The following is a 24,328-nucleotide window of genomic DNA, read 5'->3' as shown; positions in this document are numbered from 1 at the left end:
TTCTTCTTTTTTCTTTTTAAAAATAAACTGGGCTTTGGGGGATGGGAAGGATGTGAGAGAGCTACTTTGATTTAAAATTTCTGGAGTGCGGGGCAGAGGCAGGGACCGGCGTCCAGAGCCGTGGGCTCTGGTTCTGACGGTGCTTCACCCGAGCCTTCGCACTGTCTAAACACCAGCTGTTTCTCCGAGGCTAATCTTCCTGGTGAGTGAAACAATGCCCGTGCCCGCTCGGCTCTCTGATCGGGTTCCGCCCGCGTTCGGTTGACTGCTGGCTGTGCAGGTGTGAGGCTTCGGAGTTGACGGGACGACCCCCCCGCCCCCGTCATTTCAGCAGCAGCACCCGCCTGGCGTGTCCATCACCAGCCCGTCTTTGCCCTGGATCTTCCCCTGTGCCTGTTCTCTCCCAGCGGTGGCTCCGCCCTCCACCCTCGTGCTCCCTGGACACTCTCTATCCCGTGTCAGGCCGGTCTGCAGGCCCTGGAGATGGTACCCGACACGGCGCTCTAGAACCACAGCCCACGTTTACTGCTGCTATCCCCACGTCCCTTATTCGGACACCGCAGAGGTGCGCTGGCCACGTGCCCATCTCCCTGAGGCCGGTCTCCCCTCTCCAGTCCCTCTCAGCACTGCCTGTTTGCTGAAATTCAGTTCACATCATGTGGTTCTCCTATTTAAAAAGGTAGCCGGCTGGCTAACCCGTGCCTATAGGCTACCGTACAAAGTCCCCGTCGTGACAGGAGGCCTGTCTTAGGCCAGACCACTGTTCTGACACCACAGACCAGGTGGCTTAAACAGCACACGTTTATTTCTCACAGTTCTGGAAGCTGGAGGTCTGAGGTCAAGGTGCCAGCCTGGCCGGCTGGTTCCTTCTTTTCAGGCCCTTCATGCTCCAGCACTGCTCCCTGGCCAGGCTTTGTGCACCCCTCTACGATGCCCATGGCTCTGTTAAAGCACGTAGAAAACTGTAGAGAAGCGTGGGGCCCAGTGATGGAGAGACGGACAGCAGAGCCACGCTGCCTGAGCTGGACACCCAGTTCTGCTGTTTTCTTGCTGGGTGACTTGAGCCAGTGACTAACCTCTGCCTCCATGACCTTACCTACGAAATGGGTATGATGTTAATACAACCTGCCCCATCGGAGGCCTCAGAGAAGCAGGAAGAAGATGCAGAGAGGGTGGGGTCCTAGAGAGGAAGGTGAATGTTTCCAGGAAGGGCAGGGAATATTTTAAGAGTGATGCAGAGGAATATTAGCATAATATTAAGTAGTAGTAAACTGAAAAACAAACTTGGATGAAGTAAGCACTCTGTGCTGTCTATCTTGTGTAGAAATAGGACAACTTCTATTGCAGGTAAATTTCTTTCTGGGAGTAATATCTTTTTTTAAAAAATTATTATTTATTTATTTTATTTTTGGCTGCGTTGTGTCTTCATTGCCGCACGTGGGCTTTTCTCTAGTTGCAGCGAGCAATGGCTACTCTTCGCTGCGGTTTGCTGGCTTCTCATCGCACTGGCTTCTTTCATTGCGGAGCACGGGCTCTAGGCGCGCGGGCTCAGTAGTTGTGGCTCACAGGCCCAGTTGCACCGCGGCACCAGGGCTCGAACCCGTGTCCCCTGCATTGGCAGGTGGATTCCGAACCACCGTGCCACCAGGGAAGTCCCTGGAAGTAACATCTTGAAATGCTTTTAGCTAATCCCTTAGTGATCAGTTGACCCCCCCAGTTGGTATAGTGGGCAGTAGGAGAGGCTTGGCACTGGTGTGGGATGCGAGCCGAGGAAAGGCTGGGACGCCAGAGGAGGGGCCCGTGGCGTGGCGGGCCGCAGCTGGACCACAAAATATGGTCTGCGATCAGCTCTAGGTTTTATTTTTGCGAAAATAATATGACATCTTGCATTTATATAATATTGGACTAATATTATATTTTTCTGCATTATTGGTTCTACTTCTCTACTCAGATAGATGGCTCTGCTGATCTAGCCCCATGGGGTTTCTAAAGTAATTCTGTACCATCCGCACTTTCTCCAGTCCTGTTCTGTAATAGCCGCTTTCTAGAAGCCAGACCCTTGTTTGTGTGCTGATGCCTCCTTGTCGGTGGGTAAGAAAGAGGAGAACCAGGCAGAATCACTCTGGGTATTTTGTCTTGACTCAAAGTGGCGGTTTCCTCCTTAACCCTCTCGCTTCAAAGATGCCAGCAAAACACGTCAATGGGCTCGAGAGAGTGGGTCCCAGCACCTTTGATTCAGGATGTGTCCAGGGGTTGCTCCTTCGTGGCCGTGCTGCGGGGGTGAGGAACTGCTGTGCTCACCCCCTTCTTTCACGAGACCTGGGGTGGCCACACTCATACATCAAGCTGGCTGATGCCCGGGGTTGGAGTGACACCCCTGGGAGGGGCAGCACACACCAGCCACGGGGTGACCACAAGGGCCAGAGGAAAGCCGTGGGCCGTCACTGTTTGCAGTGAAGCCGAGTCTCTCCCAGGGAGCCCAGGATGGGGAGCGGGGAGAGCTTCATGCATCTCCCCAGCGCTCACCTCCAGGTCCAAGGGCTGCCATCTTGCACTTTTAGAGGCTGGTGTCTGGTTCCGCTTCTCTTTAGGGCCCGTGTTTTATCCTCTTTGTGGGGCTTTCCCTGCTGCGTTGCTCCCTGTGGCCCTGCTTGTGGGCGTTGCCTCCCCTTTGCTGGTGAGGTTTGGTTCTGTACGTGTGGCAGCTGTGTCTGCACTCTGGAGCGTCAGGCTGATTGGTGTCGATGGCTTTGGGGGCGTGTGGGGATGTGGAAGCCGCTGGCTGGGTGGGTAAGCCTCGGGCCTCCCCACGTCCCAGATCCTAGTCTCAAGACTGGGATCAGCCACTCTCATGAGGTTCAGGTGAGACAGCAGGTGATGCTTGAGGTCCCGTGATTCTCGGAAGGTCCTCAGTGGAGCCCCTGGGGTTGCCTGAAGGGCCACCAGGTCCCTGCCTTGGACTTTCGTCTGCTCTGGGAGCTCTGTGTCTAGAAGTGTTTTAAAGGCATTGGCTGGAACATGGTGGGGGCATTTGGTGAACCTTATTTCTCATCCTCCTCTTTCCTTCTCCGATCTGCTAATAAGGTACACGGGTCGTCTTACCAGGAAGCAGAGAGCCCCGCTTTCCCTCTCCGTGCTGCCCTCGCTGTAACTGAAGTCGAGCCCACCTCAGCCTTCACGGCACAGGGAGGGTGATTCACAGCCCCGACCCCCCCCTCGGAGCTGACCTCTGCTGCCCAGCAGCTCCACCCAGCATCTGCTTGGGGCCCTGTGCTTGCTGCTCAGCTGGAGGGGCGCACAGCACCGCTCACTTTCAATTACCCTCTCCTGTGAATCAGTAGCGCGCCTTTCCCTGGAAGCTGGGGCCTGCTCTCCCCAGCGGCACACTTCCCTGAGTCTCCAGCGGTGTCAGCGGTCGGGGTGACTTCTGCCTGCATGCGAGCACGGTAGGGGACTCGCGGTGCGTGGCACTGCGTGGGCAGCTCCTTTTGCCAGGCTCTGGAGGACGGAAGGGAGAAGCCGGTGTCGGGCAGGAGGGAACTCATGGTGAGGCCAGCCAGCAGCTTGGTTAGCCGACTGAGAGATGCCCTGTCTCTCTCCCTTCAAAGAAGAAATTCCACTTGCCAGGATGCTTTTTAGTGGGTGATAAGCGGGTGTAAGCTTCTGGCATCTGCTCAGAAGCCCTCGGATGTCGCAGGGGGTGTTCTGTCCCGAGCCCACCGAGGGGCCAGAGCAAGGCTCACACCAGGCACAGCCGGGATCGGCACTGTTTCCAGGGGCGGTGTGAGTTTGCAGAGCTGGTAAGGGATGTGGACATGCAAACCACAGATAAGTGGGGAGGCAGAACATTATATAGAGAAGAAAAGATTGCTTTATGCTGCATCTGAGGGGCCAGGCAAGATCCACTAGGCATTCAGGAGCAAGAAAAATTGGACAGGTTGGGTGCAAGATGAGGAACGGGTCTCAGCAAGCAGTTCGGGATTAGTGAGGGTGGTGTACGGTACGGCCTAGTGGGTAAGAGCAAGGTTTAGCATCAGATTGAGCTGGATGTGAAACCAGGCTTGGCCGCTTGCCAGCTGTGCACCTTGGGGCGAGTTACGTCACTGCTCTAAGCCTCAGTTTCCTTATCTTTAATGGGATAATAAGACGTAGCTCATAGGATTGTTTGGGGGATTAAATGAGATGATGTTTATAAAGTGCTTAGTCTGGTGTCTGGCCCAGAGCAGATGCTCTCTAAGCGGATGTAATCGTGAGCATCAGGAGGTGCTAGGAGCTTGGTTTCTGGGGCTCTCGCTTTGCGGGCAGGGTGACCCCACCAGCCTCAGAGAGCCCGCAGGACGGGGCGGACCGAGGCCGGACGGGCCTCTCAGCAGGGTTTTGGCAGCTGACTCAGGCCTGCATGTCTGTTGGGGGCATCTTCCTGCCGGGAAAAGGTTCTTGATTCAGCTTATCCTAAGTAGCGTGAGTCCTGCCCTCTTGTGCCGGTGCCCTTCTCTCTCATCACTCCCCAGGCCCCATGGCCGCCACCTGTGCTGGTTGACCTCCTTAGATGCTTCCTGAAACAAGGTTGGAGGTGGCAAGGGGCGGGGAGTAGAAAAATCTACATGTGTTCAGGAAGACCCTCTCTTTCAATTCTTCTCTACAAAGGTTCACCAGTAAATTAGAAACCAAAATGAAAAGAGACTAGCAGAAAGGGCTTGGGCCTGTTTCCTGGCTTTTTGGCTTTCAGAGCTGTGATTAATCTCCGTGTGTTCATTTTCTGATTAGCAGACCCCAGTTTCTTTTTCCACATTTCCCTTTCTCTGCTTCCAAGTAGGGAAAAAGGAATCAGAATGATTCTTGCAGAGCAGTGTAGAGATGAGGGGATGGAGGGACACCTCCCAACGAGGGGATTTCGGTCCCTCTGGGCCATGGGGAACCAGCTCCTGGATCTGGTTACAGGGAGGACCTCAGAATGGACCCTCTAAGGTGTCTTGAAGGCCACGTCCAGGTCCTCTGGGTTGGAAGGGAGGGAAGCATGTACCTGGCAGGGGCCAGGCAGTGTCTGGGCAGCAGGTGTTGGGGACCCTGGGATGGAGCCGGAGGTCCAGAGGCAGGAAGGTCACCCTGAGGAGCGGGAGCCTGCGTTGGGGCCCTGGGGTGGGCGGGGCTGCAGCTCCGTCCCGGGGACACTGGGGTGAAACTCGGTGCGGAGCGCAGTTACTTGGGAGCTAGAAGCGGGTCCCTGGGGAGCCTGGGACGGTTCCTCAGGGTGAGAAGACATTAAAAACAATTTTTTCGTTATTTTAGGGGTATTGTTTTGCGAATACACACTACAACAGTACTCTGACTTACCAATGAGCACGTTAGCATGTGGTACTCGTCCACTAGTTACTTCCTGCCTGGAACGTGCTATTTGTGTTGGTCAGTTTGGAGACCCCTGATCCGAGTGCCAAGGGCGAAGGGGGAGTGCGACCCTCGGAGCCCGGTTCTGTGTCCGGGCAGAGCCTTGGGCCAGGCAGCCTGGTGTCAGGGTGGATGCGGTCCGCGGGGACGCTTCTTGGCCACGTTGATGCTGTGATGGCGTGTGGAGGCCCGTGCCCCCCCCCGCTGGCCCATACCTGGTCCTGTGTAGACAGTGACATGGGGCTTCCCTCCGCTCTCCAGCTGCCGTCAGAAGCACCCCGAGGATAAAGCACTTGGCCCGTGATGGATGCCGACTCAAGCCCCAGTGGAGCAGAGACGCCCGCGTTCCGGAAAGGTCTGCCACGCCTGAGGAGCCCTGCTCCGAAGCCCCCCGGGGGTGTGGTTTGGGGAGATTATGCTCATCTTCAGGCTGCTTTAACTTCTCTGCAGCGTCTCGCCCTGACGTAGAGGTGTGCACAAGAGCCAGGTTGCTGTGGACCCTGCAACGCCGCTGCAGGGGTTGTGTGTAGAAGCTCGTCTCTCTTAAGATGGAGAACAGTTAGGGGGAATCTGTGAACAGGAGGCAGCGAGCAGGGGCTCGGGGCTGGGGGGATCTTTGGCTCTTGCGGTGGCTTTGGTCCGTGTTCTGCTGGATTCTGCAGAATCCGCCCACTCCGGCCTTGTGGCCCTGGGCTGATGGGGGGAGGTAGACACCATGGTGGGAAGGCAGGGACGCGGAGGCCGTCCTGGGGGCTAAACGGAGGCGGAGGGGATTTTAAATGCAGCTCTGAGGCCAGGTGAAGTGTACAGGGTTACTTTTATATACATTTCCGAGAACATCTCTGAATAAGAATCTTTGCAGGTTGCCTTCTCCACACACATTCAGGATGGTGTGTTTACCCAGGAGACAGGACCTCGATTGATGTTCTGTTAGTACAGCTAATCCTGCCGCTGAAGGTTAGCTGCGCCCCTGCCGTCAAAGAGCTGATTGTCTGTGCGCAGGAGGAACCGATGCACACGGCGGCCTCGGGGCCCTGGCCCGCCACTTCCCGGCCCAGGACACACTGCTGGTTTTATTCCCCACCATCCCTTTTGGCTGTGTGTGTGCACAGGGTCGGGCTGTCCCGTGGAATTTATTGCCGCCCCCTGAATGGTCTCCTTTATCACTCACAAGGCCTGTCATTGTGGTGTGTAGTGCCGCCCGACCTGGTCTCGCCACAAAGCCACCGTCCTTTCCGCCTGCTGCTGCCCCGACAGCATCTCACAGCCGGGCGTGTCCTGCGGGCCTCGTGATTTATGAGCCTCTCGTGGACATTCTGTCACAGTACACAGCCCTCGTGACCTGGGGTCTACAGAGTAAAATGAGTACACCCGTCCTAATGGTGCCTCTGTCCGAGCTGTGGAAGTTCTAATCTCCACTGTCCCCATTTTGGTTGAGTGTCAGACTCTGGACCAAACTTAGACCTGTCTTAGTCTCACTCTCGAAGAGTTTCCACTCTTAAGATGAAATGATAAACAGTACCTTTGGCCACTTGTCTATCTTATTTTAACGTATGTTGTTGATTCCTAACATTTATTTTAAGCTTTTCTCATTTGGAAGTTTATTTATTTATACTTTTCTTCTCAATCCCCGCACACACACACACACACACACACCCATACATTTGGTAGGTGGGAGCATGGCATTAACGCTTTGCATTTGTTTTAATGGCGTTTGCCTGCTGGGGGCTCATGTTATAGTTATTTGCAAAGGGCTTAATGCCTCTACAAGCTCATGAACTTGCTGATGGAATTTGTGCTTGGTTCGCCTTTCATCTCCTGTAACTTCTTATCAGTGTATAATAACAATAGGTGCTCAGTAACCGCAAGGATGAATAATGACAGTGTCCCGGATGGCATGGACTGTGCTTCCGTCCTGTGGTTGGGCCGTCGCTGTGTTATGTGGAGATGCGGGGCTGCCCAGGATGCTTGCTGGACTGGCCAGGATGTCAGGGCTGCCGGACAGCTTTTGCACCTGGAGTCTGAGAAACCCACCCATTGCTGGACCCCTTGGCCTAGGGCCCCCTGCTTCTTTCAGACTCTCTGCCTTAAATGTTCAGAAAGAAATTCCTTATGCAGCCCCCTACCTGTATACCCCAGGGCAGAGCTCTTAGGGCTATTCAGTCTGTCCTTAGATCCCTTGTCCAGCCGGAGAGTTTGGGGAGTAGCGCTGCATTAGGTTGGCTCACGCTGGGGCATCTGGCGAGCGTTGCTCTGCAGCGCCTTCTCCCTTCACAGAGGACCGTGGAGGAGCCTCCGCCCGCCGTTTTGTTGCCCAGACAGGTTGTAAGAATGGCAGCAAAACCGCTGGGCTCGGATGTCTCTTCAGTCTAATCAATAAGTTCAGTGTTTTGGACAAGGTGCATCACAGAACATCCTCGGGGATTTGGCAGGAGGCAGGAAAGCACTGGGGAAAGCGCTTGAGAAGGATGGACGTTTAAAGTGTAGGTGGCAAGACACCCGACGAGCACGAGGGATTTTCTGTGGTTAAAAAATAGGAGCACACACCTCCCTTCACCCACACTTCCTAACGTGGGTTACTGACAGGGCTTTATCTCGCGCTCCCGCCACCCCAAAGACGGAGCTCCTCTGAAATCTGGGTGCCTTTTCTAAGTTTTTAAAATAGTAACACAATGCTGCTGGGATGGTACAGCTGTATTTTCACTGTCGTCTGTAACTTGTAATAGTGCTTGGTAATTACATGGTGTTCTCCATCTGCAGCTGTAAACACGTTATAAAAGTTAACTCTTTAATTCTCCCAGCATCTCTGCAGAGAGCGGGAGAGGTTGTACCTTTGCGGTTTGGCTGTACGTTGGGTCAGGGTTACATCTCATTGAGGCCGTTCTTTCCTGTGTGTGGTAGAGCTGGGAAGGTCACATCTTTGCTGCAGTTGAAAAACCCGATGTCTCCACAGAAGCAAGAGTGCGAAGGATGAGCCTCCTGACTCTAGCAGACAAATGTGTGGCCAGGTGTCACTATTATGATTACAGGTTAGATTGCTAGAAACATCCAAAAAACAGTGTGTGTTAAAAGATGCAGAATTTTGTTTTTGACATCTGCTCTTGACATTTGAAAGGAGAAATCCATCACTGCTCTTTTGGAAGTAATTTTTACGGCTTTTATTGCTTTTAAAAAGTCATTTCTTCCTAGATCTGTTTTTTTCTCCTTTTACATCCGGAAGAATGGAATACCAAATAACTTTGAAATTTATACTAGTGAATTTCAAAAGCCAGACTAGACTCTCAAGAGACTTATGGAACAGAACTAATAATTGTTGTACAGTTTTAAGTTTCTTTAGCCATTGTTTTAATACACTGCTTTGGTTAACCAACGTGATTTCAATTTATTATGCAAAAGTAACCATTATTCCGTTAAAAATACGTTAGAAAGATTGCATACTTTGTTTCCACAGTACAACAAATGGTGTTGAACCTTCCATTTTTGTTATTTGATTTGCTTATTTTGTCTTTAATGACAGTCCATTTAAAGTGAAAGTCTTTAAAGTAGCCGCATAACGTGATAACATGTCTTCACTGGTAATTTAATACTTGGATATAATGAGTTCATCGGAGAGATTTCATTAAAAACAGCAAGGTGCCTGAATGCCAAAGCTGAGATGTTTTCAATCACAGAATTATAGTAATTATACAAAGCCTGAGATTTTCATCAGACAGAAAAGGCTTCCACGGCTAAACGTACACTTTAAACTCAGCACTAATAACCTTGTATTGTGCTAAATTATAGGAGAGAGAATCCTCAGGCCAAGGGAAATATTGGAGAGAATGTTATGTGTTGAATTTTAAAGGAAAATTGGGAAATAAACTATTTTGATAGCATAATGATATATGTAAGAGGCACATCACCAGGGAAATAAGAGAGGAACTCGAGAGTGTGGCCATAGGACACGGCAGGTGACTGCTCAGACCGTCAGTGAGCCTTCCTGTTTACGGTATTTTCAGCGTAGGGAGGATGCCAGAGGGATCATCTCTCCCTACTCCCAGGGGTCCTGAAGTTGCTAATTGACTGGAGTCCTGCCAGTCAGTAAAGGGGACAGCCCACCAGTAAATGAGGTGAGAATCTGGATTTCTAGGTCGGGTGAAGACTGTAAAAAGTAATTTAGGGAATTCCCTGGTGGGCCAGTGGTTAGGACTCTGTGCTCTCACTTCCGAGGCCTGGGCTCAATCCCTGGTCGGGGAACTAAGATCCCACAAGCTGCAAGGCGCAGCCAAAAAAACCCCCAAAACAAACAAAAAACCTTAAAAAAAAAAAGGTAATTTAGTTTTCATGGGGATTTTTTTAACGTTGAATTTTTATAAAATGGCCAGGACGCAGTACCCTTAGGGAGGTTGTTTAAGAGAAGTGATATAAAAAGATGCATCTAGGAAAATTTTATTAAAATCTCCCTACAACAAGAAATCTTATTTGATCCATTTATCGTTCTTTTTTTCCGGCGCAGATGGGCAGGGGAGCTGAGGAAAGGGGATGAAGGAAGGGAGGGCAGTGAGGAAGGAGTGCTGGGTGGAGGAGGGAAGGGCTTCCCGGGGGAAGGGGACAGCGGGTGAGAGCCAGGTGGCTCCTCATTTGTTTGGGGGGTGGGTGGAGTTGGATGAAAGGCCCTGTGGTCTGGGTGTTCCTGATGAGCCGCCAGGACCCGGAATTGCTCCCAGAGGTTGAGCAGAGGCGTCCTGGGTTTGAGTCCTGACAAAGCAGTATTTCTGGTCTACTTCTCCCAGCTCCATCCCTTTCTGTGGTAAACTCACCATCCCCTGTCCTGGAAGAACTGTTCGGACGCATTCCGAATGCTACCATCCGCACTTAGCATTTGCACATTTGGGCCTCCAGGTGCTTCCTCACCTCCTCATCAGAAAGTATGAGGACCACCCTGAGCCAGCTTGCAGGCCTACCCTGCTTGGGTGCCCTCAGGAGCCCGGGATGCTCACTGTTTGCATCTACCGGTGCCGGGAAGGCCCTGCTCTGCAATTTCATTGTCACTCAAGTTTTGCTTTTTCCCTTTTACCCATGAAAATAATATGTGCCATTGTGGACAATTTGCAAGATAGAGAAAATTACAGAGAAGCAGAAGAATCACCATTAATCCTTCCACCCAGAGAGAATTCACATTTTGCCATGTTTTCTTCCAGTCTTTTTTCTGCATCCTTTGTTCTTTGTGTACGCTACTCTGCAGATGCATATTTGCATTCTGATTTAGAAACACTGAACGATATTTAACCACCTGTTGTAAGCATTTTCCATAAACTCCATTGAATATTGATTATCGATCGCCGTGGTGAACACAAGGGGGTTGCTGTCCTGAGTAAGTGTTATTGTCATTGGTCTCCCCAGGTTCCCTCTGGAAGGCTATGATGGGGATGAGCGTGACAACTTGGACGGTTCCCCTGACTCGCGGCCTCTGCCTGGAAGTTCATCCTTTAGAAGTCAGGAAACTGCTGCCCTTGGTGGTGGACTCCCGGGAACAAGACACGGTGTAGACCGAAATGGATGAGAGCAGCTCGGGGACCCCCGGACGTGTGCTCCCCGTGGTCTAGTCCAGGGACGCCCCTCGCGGGCCGGGTGGTCTGGGATGAACGCCGCGGCTGCTGGACGCGTGGCTGATCCCTGAGCGAGGATGGTGCGCCGGGGGCTGCTCGCGTGGGTCTCCCGGGTGGTGGTCTTGCTTGTGCTCCTCTGCTGCGTCGTCTCTGTCCTCTACATGCTGGCCTGCACGCCAAGGGGCGACGACGAGCAGCTGGGGCTGCCCAGGGCCAGCGGCCCCACGGGGAAGGACGGGTACCAGGCAGCGATGCAGCAGCGGGAGGAGTATCACCGCGACGACATCAGCAGCCTCAAGAGGCAGATTGCGCGGCTCCAGGAGGAGCTGCAGGAGAGGAGCGAGCAGCTCAGGACCGCGCAGCATCTGGCGGGTGGCCCCGCGGGCCCCCCCGGGAGGGCCCAGGCCGACCTGCTGGCCTTCCTGCGCTCCCAGGTGGACAGGGCAGAGGTGCACAGCGGCGTCAAGCAGGCCACCGAGTATGCCGCTGTGCCCTTTGACAGCTTCACCCTGCACAAAGTGTACCAGCTGGAGACGGGCCTGACCCGCCACCCCGAGGAGAAGCCCGTGCGCAAGGACAAGCGGGATGAGCTGGTGGAGGTCATCCAGCTGGCCGTGGACGCCCTGAACAGCCCGGCCGAGAGCGGCCCCGACCAGCGTCCTTACGCGGCCTCGGACTTCATCGAAGGTTGGCCTGCTTGCGAAGGGGGTGGAAAGTGGTCGGAGGGGCACCCGGGTCTGGGCCCAGGCAGAGCCCGGCTGGCGGTGGCTTTGGGGATGGCGCGTAGGCAGCTCTGTATGAGCGACTGAAGGCAAGGCTTGGCTTTTTGTATTTTTCAGAAATATCTGCTTCCACTCACTTCTTTGTGGAAACCACAGTCACTGAGTGGGCAGGTTCGTTGTTTCTTGGCAGAAGAAGGTGGAACTTCTTGCTCTCAATAAAAAAGAAAGAAAACAAAATATAAACATGAAATACTGAAACCCAAATAGAGTATGATAGGCAGTTTTCGTTTTATGCCTTCTCCCAGGCACTTCTAGAGACGGGGCCCTGTCATCAGGCCCCAGACAGGACAGTAGTAGCGAACATGTACATGTAGCACTTATGTCCGCCCAGCTCTGTTCTGGGAGCTGTACGCTTGCAGTGACCCCTTCTGCAGGGTGAGGGAATGGAGGCTCAGATTAAGTAAGTACATCACCTAAGGGGGCTCTGTTAGCAAGCGATGGAGCTGGGATTTGAACCCAGAACTCTGATTCCAGAGTCCACGTCCTTAACCACTAAGTCATATTGTAGAGGTGGTCAGAGCACCTGGAAACTAGGAGGGTGAATGCCTCACCTTTTTTCATGGGCACAGAACAACCTAGTGTTAATTGTGTTTGTGTCAATTTTAGAAGAAAGCAGCCTCATCTTGGAGTTTCTTGGAAGACTCTTCTTACCAAATTTTTGTTACTGATTCAAAAATCAACTAATAATTTGGAAGAGGAACTGCCTTCGAGGGCATCCGGTTCTTCCTCCTGTTTCCGGAAAGGAGATACTTCCCAGACACATGGCTTGCCCACCTTACCCCGCTCCCTACTTGGGTTCTGTAACGACCATCTCATCAACCTGTAGGCAAGACAGACCCTCTTTAGTCATACCAGAAACCCTCCCTCTGCCTCTGATGCCTGTTCTCTCTGGACGCTTTCCTGTCTTATGGTTTTTTCCCCTTTACATGTGAACTGTAAATTAATGCAATTTTGGTATATTATCATTTTTCATATACCTAGAGCTAGGTAAAGAAATCTTTCGCAAGATCAAGCTTTTGGTCTGTCGACTGAAAAAAAAAAAAAAAAAAGCACAATGTGAGAGTAGTGAGTTAAATTTTATTTGGGGACAAAATGAGGACGATAGCCCGGGACAGCATCTCAGACAGCTCTGAGGAACTGCTCCGAAGAGGTGGCGTGGAGGTCAGCATCTGTGTGGCTTTGGTGAAGGGGGTCCATGCAGTGAAGCACACGTTCTGGCAGAAGGTGGTCACTAGGAGCAGATGTCACCATTCATGATTTTAGTGCTTTTCTAGATGTGAGAAGATGCAAGAAATTTGGCTCATAAAATCTCCTGAAAATCTCTATCTGAAGGCCTGTTCTGCCAGTTTTTCCCAGGGCACAGAGGGCCTCGTTCCTGATCTCCACCCTGAACTCCTTTCAGGGTGAGTTGAAGGTCAGCGGCTGCCGTGGCTAGTGACTTCATCCTTGTAGAGGCGGATGGCAAGTGACAGTTTTTCGCCCACTGGTGTCAGGATTTTATGCATTTATATGAAGTATTAAAAGTGCCTAGTGCACTGGGGAGCTAGCAAGTATAAACACAAGGTAAGCACTCAGTAAGCGTTTAAAGTGTCATGAGGGTGTAGCATCCCATTTTATAGCACTTTAGAGTTTATCAAACGTTTCCACAACTATTACTTGCCTAGCTGACCCCCAGGGAAAATCATTAAACAGCCTTAAAAAGGAAACCCTGGTTGTGGAGTACGCTGCCAGAGCTGCCCTCGCACAAGGCACTTTCAAAAGAACTTGATTACAAATCAGTGATTTTTAATCTGCATTCATGTTTGAAATCCCCATCTGCTTTTCTGTGTACAGGATCTAAAGTGCAAGGCCCGTGGTTCTCAGTGACTCGGGCCTCTTGTCCCTGAGCTGAGGTGCTCTGTGGTACGTCTGACTTTCTGTCAGAAACCCTCTTGTCATGCTGCCCCGTGGGGCTTAACACAGCCTGTGTGTGAAGGCAGATCAGTCCACACACACCTTCCAAATTTGGGGAAAGTCTCGTCAGCTATTTTCATGTGATGAGTAAATAGACACAAACACTTTAAATATGTTTCTACATATTTGACTGTCATACACAGTTGATCTCACTTTTCCATTCTTATCACAAAAGATGGTGGAGGGCATCTTTTATATTCCCAGGAACTGGGGCATCATGAAAGACTTCACTAGTCAGGGAGCTGCAGGAAGGCAGAGTTAAATTCAGCATAAGGAGTAACTGTCAAACAGTGACGTTTCGGAACAAAGTGGGATTCCCATCACTGGGAGGATTCTGTCATCAGCTGGATGGCCAGGAGGTGATAATTCATGATTCTAGCATCAGAGAGGTGGTTGGACTGAATTACATTTGAAGACCTTTGCAATCCTGGCTCACGATTCTTTGACCTACACCTAGTTAAGGAGAACGAAGGGAACGGAAAGGGTCTGATTTGAAATCTGTGTTCTACAATGCGTGAGAACAAGCAATGGGACCCTGTAAGGATGAAGTGTATCTTTAACATAACGTATTTGGGTTTTTAAACATAACCTTGGAGAGACTATTTTGTGTTTGGGTGTCAGTAGTCTAAACGTTGGGGCAGTTGAGTGGAAGTCCACGGGCAAACCTGGGTTCCATACCCTCAGACAGCTCTACACGAGGGCCACGGATTCACTGAACCCTGAACTAGTGTGATAAGGATGGGGGTTCTTTGTGTTTAAACGAATAATAATAAAACCCTGTGGAATGCTTCTGGATGATAACAGTTGAGTAGACTTAAAGCCAACCGTGGGGCAGGAGGCGTGGTGACACAGCAGGGTCTGTGTGACTCTGACCCAGACCCCTCACCTCCTGGCGGCTGGGTCTCCTCATCCTTCAAGAAGAGGTTGACTTTCATGTCCCCCAAGGCCCACCTGGCCCAGCCTTCTGCAAAATACAAAGCACCACTTTGGCTTTCTTCTTCTTGGCTTTGCCGAGGAACCGTCCCTGAGGGGTACCCTGCCCCCCCTTTGCTGGGTGACAGGACATGCCCCACCCCTTGGGATTCTGCTCTGTGGAAGGAGGGATTCAGACAGGTGATCTGTAAGGCCTGCTCTGACCATGGCCACTTCCTATAGTTCTGTGAAGCCTGCGGAGGGCGAATGCCTATTGATGACCATCTAATTTATTATCCATGTTGATTGAATTATTATCTATCTCTGAAACATAGAGGGAACAACATTTGCCCCAGTTTCCCTTCACCAGATGTTTCACTGGCACTGATTCTTGCATTGGATTCTCATATAATAACATGAATTTTTTGTACAACCGTCTGGGAAAAGAAGATAAAGTAGAAAAGCATGATCAGATCCTGTGCTTTCGGAAACCTAACTGTTTATCTCTTCAAGTGAACAGAAAACCTCTCTTTGTGTTTGTGGTTCATGACTCCTGTGTGGGATACACAGACTCCTGTTTAAGTCTGAGTGGCACAGTTTTTGGCTTTGATGGCATATTTAAATAGAGCTCCGGGGCCTCCATTCGACATCATTCCATAAAACAATTTAGCCTCCCGAATTATTCCCCTTTTACAACCCAAACACCCAACACCGTGAGTCCTGTGTGAGGTGCTGTGTCTGCTGTCTCCATGGGGTGGTTCCGTACCGGCCAGGGCACCTCCCCTCCTCCAGCTTTCGCAGGGTTAGTGGTGGCAAGAGTGGCTCAGACGCCAAAAGACTTGATTTTAGGATGAGATGGAGTCAAGCCACGAGCCACAAGAAAGTGAATGTTTTGATGGCACCCTGGGACGCGTTTTAAAACAAGGAGATACGGGAATAGCTCTAAAACCTTAGTGACCAGCGCCTGCCCAGTAAGCTCCCATCTCCTGTGCTCCACAGCCAAGACCGCGTGCTGCCTGGGCAGCCGAGGCACCGAGTGAGGGCCCGGAGATTTTTAGGTCCATTGTTGGTGCCTTTGCATAACCTCCAAGGATGCCATGTGACCATGTTGCTAAGCTTTTCTAGACAAGCTGAGTCCAGTCCCAGGGCCAGGCGCTTGGAGACCCGGGTGCTCGGGGCCGTGATGCTTGGCGTGCATTGCAGGGAGATGCTCCTTTGTGACTTGGGGAGGAAAGGTAAGGCAGGCGTTCAGGTGCATTGCCGGGCATTTGGGGGCGCCTGGGGATCTTGGTGCAGAAATAAGGGAGAGCAAGGATTCTGCGCAGTGGACGGGGTGTGGCGGGAAGAGCAGGTGTTGCGGGGAGGTGGGGAGGTTGCTGTGGGCAGGACATAGGGCTTCAGGTCCTGAGCGGGGCCCCAGTTCTCAGCATCTCCAGGGAGGCGAAGGCCGTAGAACCCAGGACAGCCCTTACCACCCGCCCTCACGTCACGTGCACGGAAGGACCATGCGTGTTTACTGTCGAGTTCCCGCCAGGCCTGCGTGGTGTTGGTTTCCTCTGTCACCTCACCCCGTTCCCTCTGTCTGCTTCCTCCCTGAGGTCTCCTCATGTGTTTGCTGATGCTTTACGTTCCTAAAGAGGGAGAAATGCTTTTTATTCTGAAATCCGAGATAAGAGGCTTAAATGCCAATAAATGTTTTGAGGCTACGCTATAGAGGGATTCTTCCTGGGGGGACGGCGAGAAGGAGGGTAGCGGCCTTGCACTTCTGCGGGGGCGGGACCCTAGCCCCCCTTCTGGGGAGTGGATGAGCCTCCTGCCAGGGTAGGTGCTTTGCTGTCTCAGAATATTTTGAAATTCTTAGTAAGTTGTGAACAAGGGACCCTACCTTTTCATTTTGCTCTGGTCCCTGCAAACTGGGCAGCCAGTCCTACCGCCGAATAGAGAGGCCAGGAGGGAGGGTGAGGAGGGGAGACGGAACTAGGGCACTGTGCAGCCCAACACCATCGCTGAGGCCAGCTCTGTGGACCCGCGGCGGACCGGGACAGGCGCGACCTTGGTTTGACACCCATCCTGTGCATGTGGAGTACTTTCTGGCAAGACTGCAGAAACCGGCAAGTCTTAACTTTGTTTTACGATAACTTTGTTGTTAGTATTTTTATTGGACTCATTCGAAGCACTTTAGTTCCCAGGGGATTTTTCTTAAATTGAAGTGTCACTGTTCCTCCTGCCTCGCGTTTCCTGCTGGGGATGTGCTGTAAGAGGGAGCTTGGGATGCTGTGGGAACGTCCAGGACGGAGGAACGTGGCTGCGTTAGCGGGAGTGCTGAGCGGAGGTGCGATGGGCGGAGGCCTGGACTGGGGCCTCGGGCTCCATGGGAGGTGCGGGGGGAGACGGCGGGCAAGGGGTGCGGCCCAGCGGGCCCAGTCTGTCAGCCACGTTGGGGAAGAGCTGGTGTTTGTGGAAAGGAGCCATAGTTTTTTAGCCAGACCCTGAGTTTGTCCTCTGCGGGGTCGTGGATGAGGCCCGGTGCCCAGGCTTAATCGATGTGCGTGGGTGGGACACCTGCTCTGTGGGCAGAACGTCCCCAGTGGCCTGAGGGGTGGGGGAAGGGGGATGAAGCCAGGTCTCTGGCCTGAAGGACCCGGTTCCCCACATGGGGAGACAAAGCTCTCAGTGACTGAGGTTCAGTGGCGGGAAGTGGCCGTTGGTCCGAGGGTGTCAGAATCGGTGCCTGAAGGCCCCTGGGGCTCGGGAGAGACCTCAGAGCAGGTGGGACCTGAGCCAGCCTTGAAGGGGAGACGGGTTTATGGGGAGGGGCGAGCGAGAGGAGAACAGATGGCAGCAGAGGGCGGGGGCCGGAGAGCCGACTGACCGGGGAATAGGACCGGGCTGGGGTTAGGGAGAGACCAGCCCAGCCAGCAGGTGGGACCCGAGAGTCACTGGGAATGTTGGACACGAGGACCCTGAGGCCTGGGCCGAGGGGTTTAGCTCACAGGATCGCCTGGATCTGTAGTCAGACGGGCCCTCGTTTGGGGGGCGGTGGGTAGTGAGCTCAGCTCCTGAGTCCCGCTCAGCCCACCCCCGCCTCCTCCCACTTGCTGTGGTTCTCAGGTGCTCAAGCAGCCGTGGCATCTTGGAGGTCCTGTGGTCGGAGATGGGGACCCCATGGTTTATTGTAGCTGGTCTTGCGTCTGTGCACCAGGCCCTGTCCTGATGTCTCACCAGCACTGGTTCATCTCGTCCCCTCTTCCACCAGCACCCCGGATTCATTTTATCTCCGTTTTGTCAGGGTGAGTCTGGAACTCGGAGGTTAAGTAACAGCCTCCAGGCCACTCAGCTGGCAAGTGATGGGCCCAGATTCCAGACCTTTAGATCGTAGCTCCTGGCCATGCCACCTCGGACCTCTGAGGGTCTCTGACCTGTCCACACGCCTCTCTGGTCCCGGATGGTATGAGGGAAACCTAAAAGCACGTCCAAGGGGTGCAGACCGTTGGGAGAGGTCCTACCCGGGTGAGCTGTGTAAATGTTCTTGGGAAGAAGTTTTTAAAAGAAGAGAAGGAAAATCATGAGCTCCTGGGGGAGACGGGCAGACAGAGGCACGGGAGGGGCCGCATCATTCACTTAAGGGGAGGGGGTCGTGCGGGGCTGGGCGCCTTCAGCATGAAACGCTTTACTTAAACTGATCGGGGTGCGTTTCTTCTGAGATTCCTACAGCAGTGTGGAGGAGGGGCGGGAGCTGACGAGTCAGGAGGGAAGATGGAGTGCAGAAGAGCCCGTCGGGGGCTGTCAGGGAGCCGGGTGGCGGGCGTGTCTGGTGCTAAGGGAAGAGACAGGGCTTACGGTCCTGTTTTCTTCTCCAACATACGCACTATATGTGAGCTCTGGATATGATGGAAGCCCACGGTGCGGGCAGTCCTGGGGGCCCCGCCCGCCTTCTGATCCCAGCTCGCCTGCCGGCTCTGCTTCCACTGCTCCTCCTGCCCGTTCCCCCTCGCCCAGTGCCCAGCTCTCCTGCCCGCCCTGACCCTCCTCCTCCCGTGCGCCGTCCTCTCCACCCGAGGCCGTGCCCTCTGTAAGACCTTCCCCTCTGCAGTCTTCAGGTTCTTCCAGCCAGAAGTTCCCTGTCGTCTTCCCGAGGCCGTGGGATGAGCTCGCAGACCCTTTTCCCTCTGTCACGCTTGGTTTATCAGACTCAGCCCATCTTCCTCACCAGGTCCAGCAGCGGCGTTGGGTGCACGGTGCTTTCCCTGTTCAGTGGCTGCACAGCCCTCACGGTGGTGTTTCCCATTCGGGAGCCTCGCCTGGCCAGAGTCTGACTACCCCGAGGTCCCCCCCGACCCCGCTGGCCCTGGGGGGCCCAGCCTCCCGCTCCCCGTGCCGGGTGAGCAGCGTGGGCCTGGGGCACCAGACCCGCGGCCCATTCAGCTCCTGTCTCTGAGTACACCCTGCCCGGTCCGCGTGTATAAGAGAGACGGCTCGAACCTTGTGGAAGAAAGTTTACAGAAAACCCAAGGTACACGGTTCTCACCTCTGCTCTTCAATTTGCATTGTAAATTAGCTGTTTGATGGGAGGATATTTTCCATCGAAACAATACCGTAAAGAGTACTTGGGTTCCTGGGACCCATCACAAATCAGATTTAAACTCTAAACGCGAGGACATAAATGCCAGAGGTTGGGGATGAGTGGAGAGGACGTCTTTAGAAAGCTATCTTCCTTTTCTGCCCTGGGTGTTACTAGTACATTCTCAACAGAGTACCTGACACCAAAACCACTTTAAAAAAACGCTGTATTTTGCAGTCATTTTGGAATTACAGAAGAGTTGCAGGAACAGCGCAGGGTTCCCGCCTGCCTCTCCTCAGCTTCCCTGCTGTCAGCATTCTGCACGGGTGCGGGCGTCCGCCCTGGGAAGCAGCACTGGTACGGCACTGTCTCCTCAGTTGTGCCTCAGCTTTGCTTCGCTTCTGTGTTTCTCCTGCCTGGTGTGCTCGGGACTGCTTAGCTCCGTGGTTTGGTGTCTGTCGTTCATTTGGGGAAGTTCTGAGCCCGTATTCCAGCCAGTCCTCCCTTGCCCCGTGCCATCTGTCTCATTCTGGACTCCACCTGTGTGAATGGCTCACAGCCAGGGGATGTTCTGTTTCTTTTTTGTTTTCACTTTTTTTTCTCTTTGTGTTTGGTAACTTCCATTGACCCACCTCAAGTTAACTGATTCTTCCCCAGCAGAGAGACTACCCATCAAGGCGTTCTTTACGCCTATTACTGCGCTTTTAATTTCTAGCATTTCCATTTATTTCTGATCATTGCCATCTCTCTGCTGAAGTTGCCCATCTGATCGCACGTCTTGTCCACTTTTTCCACCTTTAACATATTCATCATAGTTATTTTAAATTTCCTGTCAGATGACTCCAGCATCCGTGTCATCTCTGAGTCCGGTTCTGATGATTGCTTTGTGTCTTGGATTTTTTTCTTGTCTTTTCCAAACCTCATAACTTTTGTCGAATCTGGTGTAGCTAGTAGAGACTGAGATAAATAGTGTTTATGCCTGGAAATGGCACACTTTTCCCTTTCCTGTGCCGTGTGTGCATGCACGGGTGCAGGAGTGGACGGGGTTTGTGGTTGCTATGGTTACCCTCAGTGCATCCCAGGCTCCAAATTCCTCGTGATACCTTGTGTTAGGGTGGAGGCGGTTCTGCCTGAGGGCTGTCCGTCCAGCCCTGTGACCCCTCGGGGAAGGTCTCCTTGCGCTCCTCTCCTGTCCCCTCCCAGCATTTCTGCTGTCACTTGCTATTCAAGCTTGTTAGCTTAGTGCAGGGCAGTGGGGAGTGGAGCATTAACCATTTTTAACATTAACTATTTAATGTTAATTAAATCTCAGTCCTACCAGGTCTTTGGTTCTTGGGGTGTCTCCTGTCCCACCCCAGGAATAAGGCTTTTTATTCCTCCCTCCCCAGCTGCAGGGAGCTTTCACCAGTTCCTGAGGGTGAGAATGTTTGTTGCGCTTTCCCCAACAATAGGTTTTGGTTCCAGAGAGGGGGACAGGAGGAAAGGGCCCCCCGATATGGTTGCTGACCCCTGCCCCCGGGCCTGCATCTCGTGGACACTTCCAAGGCTCTGATTTTCTGTGAGTACCCGAGGAGGCTTCTGGAGGAAGAGCGCGGGGGTACAGACCTCTCCATTCTCTGGAGCCCCAGGGCGTCCCTGTGCCGCCAGCCTGTGCGCGGCCTTCTTTCTTCCGCCCCTCTGGGCCAGCGCTCCCGGCTCTGCCCTCCCTGCAGGCTCCTGTCTCTCCTCAGATTTGGGACCAGCCATTTGTTCTGTGGCCTCAGCTCTCCCCGAAGTTCAGAGAAGTCCTGCATTTGAAGGGAGTCTGGCTCTTTTTCATTGTGAGCAATGTGTCTTTAAACTCATTATACCCTGGAGTGGAAGCAGAAGTGTGAAACCACTTTTTAAAATAATAATTTAAAATCTATTGATTACTTCGTCTACTTCCATTTCTCTATGAATCAATAATCTCTTCTCACAATCTATTGATGGTTTCACCCATCATGCTCAAGCCAACAGTTTAAAAGCACTGAATTGCATTGATTTCGCTCATGAGCGGGAAGGTTGGGACATCCCACACCTGGGTCCTCTGAGCGGAAATCTTGAATGCCATGGTCTCTCCTCTGTGGCCATGAATCAGAGAAATGGCAGGGTCGCTTAAGCCTATCTGGTACCATATGTCTATTCTTTGAGTTTTAATGCTTCAGTGTTGGCCACTTGGATTTCTTCTACCAAATGTCACACGATCATAAAAAGTACAAGTACTGTGACAATCGATCATTTCCAAGCACACTTCCCCAAACTGGCGTGTGGAGCCGTCCCTGCCTTCTGCATTGTCAGAACTTGGGGTTACTATTTTCCATCCCTTTCTGCCGTTCACCTTGGTCTGCCTGGGATCCCCGTCACCCTCCTGCTGGTGTTGATCGGGTCCTGTGTTAGCTGGGTGGGGGGAGTTAAGGGGAAAAGGGGGAAAGGTACTGTCCTGTCCCCACATCAAACATCTGCCTTCTTCCTGCATTCCACCCCCTCCCCCATGTCCCCGCAGGCCTGGGGACACCTTGGTGGCTGAAGCTGGCACCTGCCGCCCCACCCCTTTGTCACTCTACACAGACCGTTGTTTAGGAAATAAAGCCAAGACTTGGAAACGCTGGGAGGCTGTGCTGTCCCCTCTGTGTCCTGTCCTGCTGCTTCCTCTGGGGCTCTGTCCCTGGCTGTCACCTGGCTCCTTCCTTCCTTCCCTGCAGCCAGTGCCCCTTGTCCCCAGTCTTGTGGGGGAGGGAGGGATGGTCCCCTGTCCCATCCGATGTCTGTCGTGCTGACTTGTGGAGCCGTAGCTGTGACTGGACTTCATAGCCGTGGGCTTGGGCTGGTTCACAGCGCTGGGTGCGTCTCCGCAGGCGCGTGGTGGATCAGGGCTCTGTGGCTGGCCCGAGGACTTCACCACCGCAGATCCTAGCGTTCCTGTGCTTTCGGAGCGATTTACGCGTGCACTCTTGAAGGCAGCCCACTTGTAGATAGGGGACCCCCCCCCATTTCCTTTGCATTGTAAATGTTTCTGTCAGCAGCAGCCAGCGCTTCCTGCACTACAAGTCAGACCCCATCCGACTCACCCAGGGAAAGGGAGCATATGGGTGGCAGTGATGGGATTACCTTTTATATTTTGCTTAGAGCTGTAAACAGTCACCAGGGTCTGTGAAACGTCTCTCTTCTCTCTCCGTTTCCGCTGAAGCTGCTGTACCGAAGTCGGCATCCGCAGGGAGATGGGTTGGAAGGGCCGCTGAGCCTTTGCCCCGATGACTTTATTCTCACTGTAGGACCCATAGGAGCTGAGGTGGGGGAAGAGTAAACACCAAGGGGCGTGGCTCCATCTTGGAAACGCTGGCCTGCATCCTGCCCGGCTCTCCTTCTGCCCTCAGCCCCCTGTCTTTGCTGTGGACATAGATGAAGGGAAGGAATAGACTTTTCCATCCTTGGAGGTTCCATTGGTTTATCAGTTGGTCTGAAAACACCATTTTGTGAGGTTCCGTCACGTGCAGGGTTTTGTAGGGAGGATGCTGACGGTAGAGGACAGAGCCGAGAGGAAATGAAGTTCCAGGAGGAAGTGATCAGGTTAGGCGCGACTTGAAGCGTCATAGCTTCTTAAATGCAGGAATAGATGGGTAACGGGAGAGTTATGCTTTGAGGTTTTGAAAGACTTGGGTGTTCAGTCTGTTCATCCACTGGCCGTGCCCTCTGTGCCGGCATCGTCCGTGCTAGGGGTGGACACAGTCACACACGTGGTCCCTGCCCCTCACAGGCAATGACGGCAGAGTCACACCTTAAACAAGTGGTACAGGGGGGAGAGATTGGCCGTAGGTGGCGGGGTCAGAAAGAGCGTCACGGAGAAGGCTTTTGAAAGAGGATTCGAGTTGTCTCAGGTCAAGGGCGTGTGCTCTGGGGCGGGGGAATGCTCCAGGCAGGGGGAGTGACATGGGCAGAACCCGGAGGCGTGTGAAAGCTTCGGGCAGTCACGGACCTGCAGGCAGTCAAGAGGATGCTGGAGTATTAAGTAGGAGGATGTTGGCCTGTGTGGGAGGAGGTGTGGCCAGATGAGGACCCTGAAGGATTGGGGCCAACATCATCAAGAGTTTATATGCATTTTAGGGTTTCTAGTTTATCCTGCAGGCCATAGGCACTGTTGACCATTTTTAATAGTGCTTAGATTGGCTTTCCAGCTGGGTCACTATGCTAGCAGGGTAGAGGGGATATTGGAGTGGGCTGGGAGTCGAGGCAGGTTTGGGAAATAGTTTGGCAGTTCCTCAACATGGGAAATGTAGAGTCACTGCTTGACCCAGCAGTTCTACTCCTAAGTATGAACCCAAGAGAGAGGAGAACATACATTCACACAAAAACGTGTTCAGGATAGCCAGATGGTGGAAACAACCCAGATGTCCACCTGTGGATGGACTGATAAACAAAATGTGACTTATCCATACAGAAGTATTTGCCATAGAAAGACATGAAGTACTGATACACGCTACAGCACAGGTGTCCCTTGAAAACATGATGCCGAGTGAAAGAATCCAAATACAAAAGACCACATATTGTATAATCCACTTACATGAAATGTCCAGAACCAGCTAATCGGTAGAGACAGGAAGTAGATTTTTGGTGGCCTAGGACTCCAGGTAGGTGGGTGGGTGGGTAGGTGGGGATGAGCAGTGACCACTAATAGGTACGGGTTTCCTTTCAGGGAGATGAAATGCTCTAAAATTAGATTGTGGTAGTGGTCGCACAACTCTGTGACTATAGTAAAAACGGTGACTTGTGCAGTTGAAGTGGTGAATTATTTGGTATGTGAATTATATCTCAATAAAGCTACTTATAAATAAATAAAAAATAAATATGACATAATCTCTGTCCTTAAAAGAAAGTGAAGGCTGGGAGACTAATGACAAGGCTTTATAAATAGCTGAGGTGGTGAAGGCTCCTGCACGGAGGCTGCAGCCGTGGGACAGGAAGGCAGGGCAGGGGGGGGGTGGGGGGTGGAGCTGAGTATGTCGGGAGGTGGTAACTCCTTGGGTCCAACCATAGAATCCTGGGCTCTTCCATAGGCATTTCTCCAGAGTGTGTAATGAACAAGCTACCAGGAGCATATTTACTTACATCATGGCTTTTTCAAAAGGGAA

General features: G+C 52.5%; 1 protein-coding gene across 11 annotated transcripts in view; it reads left to right on the top strand.

Moving 5' to 3' along the window:
* Positions 1 to 24,328, top strand: part of CSGALNACT1 (chondroitin sulfate N-acetylgalactosaminyltransferase 1) — a 327,171-nt gene that overhangs the window by 232,806 nt on the left and 70,037 nt on the right. For 10 of the 11 annotated variants that reach the window (XM_068531929.1, XM_068531930.1, XM_068531928.1 and 7 more), the window contains one exon: positions 10,768 to 11,660. In XM_068531929.1, the coding sequence (XP_068388030.1) occupies positions 11,051 to 11,660 (610 nt within the window). In that variant the 5' untranslated portion in view covers positions 10,768 to 11,050. Of the gene's footprint in view, positions 1 to 5,719; positions 5,741 to 10,767; positions 11,661 to 24,328 lie in introns of those variants that run through there. The other variant, XM_068531938.1, reaches the window with a different exon arrangement.

Source organism: Eschrichtius robustus, chromosome 21 (assembly GCF_028021215.1).
Source record: "Eschrichtius robustus isolate mEscRob2 chromosome 21, mEscRob2.pri, whole genome shotgun sequence".
Lineage (NCBI taxonomy): Eukaryota > Metazoa > Chordata > Mammalia > Artiodactyla > Eschrichtiidae > Eschrichtius > Eschrichtius robustus.
Note: the sequence above shows the minus strand (reverse complement) of the source record. Positions and strands in the feature narration are given on the sequence as shown.